The sequence below is a fragment of the Dryobates pubescens genome, chromosome 22 (genome assembly GCF_014839835.1).
Source record: "Dryobates pubescens isolate bDryPub1 chromosome 22, bDryPub1.pri, whole genome shotgun sequence".
Classification (NCBI taxonomy): domain Eukaryota; kingdom Metazoa; phylum Chordata; class Aves; order Piciformes; family Picidae; genus Dryobates; species Dryobates pubescens.
In genome coordinates this window covers 15,262,114-15,269,738 of record NC_071633.1, presented here as the reverse complement: position 1 = coordinate 15,269,738, position 7,625 = coordinate 15,262,114, and the positions used below count along the sequence as shown (strand labels likewise).

Sequence of the window (7,625 nt, the reverse complement as noted above, 5' to 3'; positions counted from 1 at the left end):
AAAGGGCTGACTGAGTGCGTGCACACTCCAGCTGCTGCGCTCCTGAGAACCATTCTGGGTGCAGAGAGGGCTTGGAAAGATTCAGATTCACAATTCATCCTCATCCCAAGTGCCTGGGACTTGCCCTCCTGCATTAAAGAAGTCATACAACTGGTGTCAACACTCCTTTTTCTCTTGGACCATCCAAGCTTTCTAAGAGGCAGAAATCAGGTGCCAACCTGCATGCAGTTGAAAGTCATTACACTACACCTCAGGAATAGAATAGAATAGAACAGACCAGGTTGGAAGAGACCTTCAAGATCATTGTGTCCAACCCATCAACCAATCCAACCCACCTAAACAACTAACCCATGGCAATGCCTCCCCTCAGCAGAGTGCTGTTCTTGCTGCTGAGAGCTGCTGCTTCATAAATAAATGCTTTCAGCTAGCTAGTGTGTTATTTTTCTGTCCTGTGCCAGAACATTCACTTTCAATTCAAACCTCTTCCCAGCAGCAATGCAGATTTCATTAATCCTCACCTCACAGTGAGACAATCTCGGGGTGCTGGGGTTAGCAGCCTGCTGTTACACCTGAAATTACATCTTCAGCTGAGGTAGTTAATGACTACTTTACCTGCAGAGTCCCTTTCAGGGGTGTGTTGTGGGGTGTAAATGTTTAACCCATGTGAAATGTCTCTGTTGCTCGGGGGGAGGCAGCATGTTCTCAATAATGGTGGCTGGCAAACCTGCCTTGGAACAGATGCAGGAATGTGGTCGGTGCCCTCTGGTGGGAAATGATTTAAAAAACCCCAATCAATAAATGGTAAAAATAAAGTTGGGAAAAATGCCATGAGGGAATTTGGGGGGGGGTGTGGTGGTGGTGTTTGCCTGTGAACTGGGGTGAGCACAGCAGCTGGCTCCCCAGCAAGGATGAGGGTACATTGGCAGGGCTTAGTGTTGGGTTACACAGAACAAGTTCCACATCCAGACACTTCTTTGGAATAATAACATGCCCACACATGCAGTTGTGGTTATTTTAAATTCATAGCCTACTTCACAGTCTAAAATAACTTCTAAATGGAGCCATCTCCTTACTGGAGAAGCACAGTGGCTGACATGGGTGTTGCTTCATGCTGGGGTATAAACACAAACATCTTTCACCATTAGTCACTGCAGAGCATGATGTGTAATGGAGCCTTTACCTCCCATTCTGCAAAAAGGAAATAGAGCATTCATAGAACTCTGGAATCAGCTAGGTTGCAAGAGACCTTTCAGATCATCGAGTCCAACCCTTAACACTGCCAGGTCACCACTAAAGCATGTCCCTCAGCACCACATCTTCATGGCTTTGAAAAACCTCTGGGGGTGGGGACTCCACCACTGCCCTGGGCAGCCTGGGCCAGGCCTTGACAACCCTTTGTGTCCATCCTAAACTTCCCCTGGGGCAACCTGAGGCTGTTTCCTTTCATCCTGACACTTGTTCCTTGAGAGAAAAGCCAGACCTGTATCTGGCTCCAGCCTCCTTTCAGGGAGTTGCAGAGAGCCAGAAGGGTCTCCCTTCAGCCTCCAGACTCAAGAACCCCATGTCCCTCAGCTGCTCCTTGCCACCCCTTTTCTCCAGACCCTTCCCCAGCTTGGTTGCCCTTCCCTGGACCCACTCCAGCCCCTCAGTGTCCTTCTGGAGGGGCTCAAAGCACACCATGGCTAAGGGAAGGGATGACCCTCTCAGGAGCCTGTGGTCCTGTTGCAGCAAGTGGAGAGAAAATGAGGCACATCCAGGAGGCAGATCCTAGGCAGCATGAATCACCTACAATTGCTTGCCTATTTCCACAGTATTCCCAAATTGGATACCTTAATTAGGTGCCTAAAGGTAGTGGGGATTAATTTAGGCCCAACTGCATAAAACTATGAGGTGATGAGGACATTAACCTCAAGGAGTGCAGGGCTGGAGTTGGGGAGGTATGTCCCACGGATGTGGGAGCTGCCTCTGAGAAGATGGATGGAACAGCCTCTCACAGGCACTTTGGCTCCCTGTGAAACAGAGACCAGGACTTTGCAATTCCTCATGTGCCTCAAAGAGGCTGAGAATATGAATGAGTTACTTAGGAGGGACTTCAGTAGGTGGGAGCCAATGTGTTGCAAGAGAACTGTATTTGTGTTTTATACACAGAAAACATTTGTTAGGGTTTCTGTGGGTGCTCAGCACATAGGATCACAGAACCATTGAATCCCAGACTGGTTTGGGTGGGGAGGGACCTTTAAAGCTCATCTAGTCCAACTCCCCTGCAGTCAGCAGGGACATCTGCAAGTACAGCAGGTTGCTCAGAGCCCCAAACAATCTGACCTGCAGGGGTTCCAGGGCTGGAGCATCTCCCACCTCTCTCTGGGCACCCTGGGACAGGCTCTCACCACCCTCAGGGTCAAACCTTTCTGTTCAGTCTGAATCTCCCTCCTTTAGTTTCAAACCCTCACCTCTTGTCCTGTCGTAACAGGCCCTGCTCAGCAGTCTGTCCCCAGCTTTCTGATCTGCCCTTTGAATAGTGAAAGGCCAGCAGAAAGTCTCCCTGGAGCCTTCTCTTCTCCAGGCTGAACAACCCCCAACTCTCACAGCCCTCTTGCGCCTCTGCTTTTGAAGGGAACCGGTTTGGAAAGCTGTTGCTTGGAGGAACCGGGAGCCCTTTCTCACAGCTGAAAACCAAATGGCACATTCTGGCTCCCTCATTGCTGCATAGTTAGAGGGGATGAAATGTCAACTGCTGGGAGAGGGCTGGATAGACAGGTTCCAGGTGACTTGCACTGCATGTTCTGCAGGAGATGGTTTCCTCACTCTGAACGGCGCTTTCACAACAGGACCTTCCCTCAAATTACCTTAAAAATTCACGGGGGCCTGGAAAAGTTTAACTTTTGGAGCCTCAACTGCACAGGCTGAGAAAAGAGTCAGTTTTCCAGGGAACTGGAAAAAGGGAATTTTTACAAGCATGCTTGAGCTCTCTGGCCACACCAGTTTGACTGTCTCTGCAGCACCTTGGGTAAACACTGAGCCTTGTTTTCTGCTCTTATTTTTCCCTTCTCGCCGGCAAGGAGGAACTTCGTTGGTTGTATCCTTTGTGTGCCTTTCATCCCCTCACCTTTGGGAGTCCTCAGGAAGACTGGCTGGAAGGCATTCAGCCCTCCCTGCCTAATCCATCTGCACAGCGTGATTTTGGGGTTATTCTGTGAGTTTCCCAGCCACAGGTAACACAGCCAGGAAAAAGGAAGATTATCTCTGCGCCTTTCGCTGGGGTTGGGCTGAGGTTCGGCCCCCGTCAGCTCCCACCCCTGCAGAACCCCCGCCCTGCAGTCTGGGCAGGGGGCTGCCAGCCACCTTCTATGATCACCTAATGAACTTCCTTAGGATGCAAGGCTAAAACTGGGATTTGTGGGCTGGAGGACACAACTCCCATGCAGCAGCACACCTCACACCCTGCTGACAGAGCCAACGAGGTAGTAAAAGCAGCTTTCAGTCCTACTTCCTCTTCTCTCCTGGTACCTCACCCTACCTTTCCTCCTACCAAGATCTAAGGAATCTCCTGAGAGGAGACACCCTTGGCTTCAGAGATTGCCATGCCTAGAACCTATCTAGTAATTTATGTTTTTTGCTCCACCTTCCTTCAACTGGAAAAACACAAAATCCTGGTTCTGTTGGAATACAATGAGCTGGGAACTGGAAGAGATCCACCATGTGTGGGTGCTTGCTCAGCTCCTCTGCAAGGTGCCTGGGATGAAGTCTCTGTGTGGAGATCCTCAGAGGGTTTGAGAAGGGCTGGGGGAGAGAGGGGAGGATAAAGAGTATTTTGAGTGTGGAAAGAATGAAGTCTGCACTGGTAGCTTCCTTACACTGTATTAGCTAAGGCTAAGGAAGGCATTTGGAATCATTTGGTTATCAAAAACACATAGGAATGATTCCATTTCTGCACTCCTGGAACCACAATCTGACTTCTCCATGTGGTGGGGAGTCCTGGGACATCCTGCTCATGAATCCTACATTCACATGCTGCTGTGCCTCAGGAGACAGTGATTCCAGAGTAGATGTTACAGAATCAGAGAATTGTCAGGGTTGGAAGGGACCTCAAGGCTCAGCCAGTTCCAACCCCCCTGCCATGGCCAGGGACACCTCACTCTAGAGCAGGTTGCTCTCAGCCACATCCAGCCTGGCCTTAAAAGCCTCCAGGGATGAGGCTTCCACCACCTCCCTGGGCAACCTGTGGCAGTGTCTCACCACCTGTTCCTGCTGTGTAGGGGTTCAGGGACATTTTGGGGCTGTACTAAGGATTGTGGAGCTCTCACATACCTTGGCAGTGGATCCACATGGACAGACAAATCACTGAAACTAAATACAATGCTCTGCAGGAGTGGGCAGTAAATCAAGGGAGTCTGTTTCTTAGCAATTTACACCTCGAAGTTGAGCTGATGGCCTTTCTCGGGCACTTGACAAAGAAGGAGCACAGCTTTCAGCCTTCCCATGGGATGGGCAGTGATGGGGCCAGTTTGCTTCTCACAGCCACTTACTGTTAGAAACTTCCAGGAATTTGATGTCTTGGAGCCTGCCAACCCTCTGTCAGCTTCCTTAAGGCTGCCTAACAGGGGTGGAAGGTGCCTGGGGCCAGGTGCACATGCACCCCCTCCTCATTTCCTGAGGGTAATGAACACCCCACTACACAGAATCTTAGAATCAAAGGCTGGTTTGGGTGGGAAGGGACCGTGAAGATCATTGAGTTCCAACCCCATGCCATAGGCAGGGACACCTCCTCCTAAGACCAGGTTGCTCAAGGCCCCATCCAGTGTGACTTTGAACACTTCCAGGCTGGGAGCCTCCACAACAGGGCAACCTGTTCCAGTGTCTCACCACCATTCTGGGGAACAATTTCTTCCTCATGTCTCATCTAAATCCAGCTTTTCCCAGTTGGAAGCCATTACCCCTGCTCCTGTCACTCCAAGCCTTAGTACAAAATCCCTCCCCAGCTCTCCTGTAGCTCCCTTCAAATCCTGGGGAAGGCTGCTCTGAGGTCTCCCTGGAGCCTTCTCCAGGCTGAACAGCCCCAGCTCATCCAGCTAGTTCTCACAGGGGAAGTGCTTCAGCCCTCTCATCATCTTTGTGGCCTCCTCTCAACACACCAAATAAAACTGTCAAAAGCCAAACCTGGACCAGCAAGTTTTCCTCCTAACTGCTGGTGTTTGCAATCTCAAGTGACCCTCTGAACCCTACCAGCAGGCCAGTCATAGTCGAAGCATTTTGTCTAAGAAGCCACAGCAGTGTATGTGGGGCCACAGGGAAAATGGCCATAGTATGAACTGGATCCCACCTCAGTGCTACCAGAAATCCTTAACAACAGCTCTCAGCTGTCATCTCTTCCCCTGCAGATTCTGTTTTATGTGAATGGGGTTTATTACATCTTCTACTTCCTGGCTACCCTCACGATGATTGTGTACAAGAGTAAGTTGCAGCTATTCTAACCCAGCAGCAGGTTGTCTCCTGCTGGTTTGTCAGCCTGCCCACTGTCTTCTCCTGGCTTAGTGACTCTCTTGTTGTTCTACAGGTCAAGTTTTCAGTTACCCAGATGATTTTTTGGCTCCAGATCTTCTGGTGCTTTTCATCATGGCCATTCTGGAAGTGCCTCGACTCTACTTGGGTATGCCATGTTATCACCCTGCCTTCTCAGTGGAATACCACCCTCAGAGATGAATCACTGTGGTACTTACCATGTGTCCTAACAGGCCAGTTCAGCAGATTTGGGGGACTGTTGTTCAGTTAGGTCATTAAACTTAAGCTGCCTGATCTATAGAGTTGGCCAGAGGGGCAAACAGAATTTGCTCCCTTCTGAAATATCATCTCTAACAGCATTAAAAACCAGCCACTGGCTTGTCAGGAAGCAATCTAACTGGGACAGCTGGAAGGCTGTTGAGAAGCAAGAGTGATGTGTGAGAGGGGGCATGGTGGAACACACAGATTTCCATTTGCTGCTCCACCAAGTAACCAAATGGCCAAGGCCTCATGGAACAAGTAGCACCAAGGAGATGCCTGAACAGCCTGTGGCTGCACCATGACTACACTGGAACAGGTGGTGGAATCCCCATCCCTGGAGGTGTGTCAAAGAGATGTGATGCTGAGGGACATGGTTTAGCTCCAGCCTCAGTAGAGTTAGAGAATGGTTGGACTGGGTGATCTTAAAGGCCACTGCCAACCTTGAATGTCTCTAGGGACGGGACCTCTACCACACCTCTGGGCAACCTGTTCCAGAGAACGCTCCAGACTTGGGGCTTGTGGTAGTGTGTGGAGAAATTAAGACTCAGTCCAGGCTTTTGTTTCCCTCGAGGCTCCAAGGGTAACCTGACAGAAGAAGAGGCTCCGCTGGGGCTCAGCCTCGCGCTGACGCTGGGCAGCGTGGGCCTGGCGCTGTATTTCCTGGCCTGGCAAACCTACGTGCTGCGAGCTGACCTCATCCTGAACGCTCTGCTGCTCGCCACCTATGGGCTGGAGTCGGGACTAAAGGTCATGGCCATTGCTGCTTTTGTCAGCTAAGCCCTGGCAGGTTTCAACACCTCCTCCGTGCGCTTCTCCTATAAAAGAGCAGGTTTCTATTCAAATATTGAACCCTCCTGCAGATAACAATCCTGTAAACCTCTCCTCTGCTTGGAGAGCAGATCTGTGAGGGGCAGTGCTGGTAGGTGCCATGTCCCAGCTGGCAGCTGTGTTCACTTATTTATGGGCAAAGGCAAGAGATGATGTCCAGCAGGTCAAGGGCGGTTCTACTCCCCCTCTACTCTGCCCTGGTCAGACCACATCTGGTGTGTTGTGTCCAGCTCTGGGCTCCCCACATCAAGAGGAAGAGGGATATACTGGGAGGCTATGAGGGTGAGTAAGGAACTGGAACATCTGTCTGATGAGGAAAGGCTGAGAGACCTGGGACTGCTGAGCCTGGAGAGGAGAGGGCTGAGAGGAGATCCTATTAATGTTTACAAATAGCAGAAGGGTGGGTGTCAAGGAGAAGGGTGGGTGTCAAGGAGAAGGGTGGGTGTCAAGGAGAAGGGTGGGTGTCAAGGAGAAGGGTGGGTGTCAAGGAGAAGGGTGGGTGTCAAGGAGAAGGGTGGGTGTCAAGGAGAAGGGCCAGGCTCTTTTCAGTGGTGTCCTGAGAAAGGACAAAGGGCAGTGGATACAAACTGAAAGACAGGAAGTTCCACCTCACCATGAGGAAAAACCTTTACTGTGGGGGTGAGGGAGCCCTGGAGCAGGCTGTCCAGAGAGGTTTTGGAGTCTCCTTAAGAGACTTTCAAGAACCATCTGGATACCTTCTGCTGTGACCTGCCCTAGGTGACCCTGCTTTGGCATGGGGGTTGGACTTGATCTCCTCAGGTCCCTTCCACCTCCCACCATTCTGTGATTCTATGATTCAGCAAGAAGACTTCATCAGGGATCATTTCTAACTACCCATTCCCAGCACAGAGTAGTAAGCAGAGCATCACCCAGCTAGGTGCTGTTGTGGGGTGCAGAGTAGCAGCAACATACAACCAAGTGACACAGAAACCAATCAGGCCATACAGCCTGGACCTCTTTCTGCTGCACCACACAGGCTGCTGTTTGAGGACACAGATTCTCTTCTGCTCTCATTT

General features: G+C 50.7%; 1 protein-coding gene across 2 annotated transcripts; it reads left to right on the top strand.

Annotated features, from left to right (window-relative positions):
- Window positions 1–3,008: 3,008 nt before the first annotated feature.
- Window positions 3,009–6,852, top strand: TMEM80 (transmembrane protein 80). 2 transcript variants are annotated; one of them, XM_054171800.1, is made up of 4 exons: window positions 3,009–3,076; window positions 5,358–5,451; window positions 5,555–5,647; window positions 6,332–6,852. In XM_054171800.1, the coding sequence occupies exons 2-4, from the start codon at window positions 5,436–5,438 to the stop codon at window positions 6,535–6,537; spliced, it is 315 nt and encodes a 104-aa protein (XP_054027775.1). In that variant the 5' UTR covers window positions 3,009–3,076; window positions 5,358–5,435; the 3' UTR covers window positions 6,538–6,852. The 2 variants fall into 2 exon arrangements, with proteins under 2 accessions (XP_054027775.1, XP_054027776.1); XM_054171801.1 differs by having other exon boundaries at window positions 3,064–3,212; window positions 5,379–5,451.
- The last annotated feature ends 773 nt before the right edge of the window (window positions 6,853–7,625 follow it).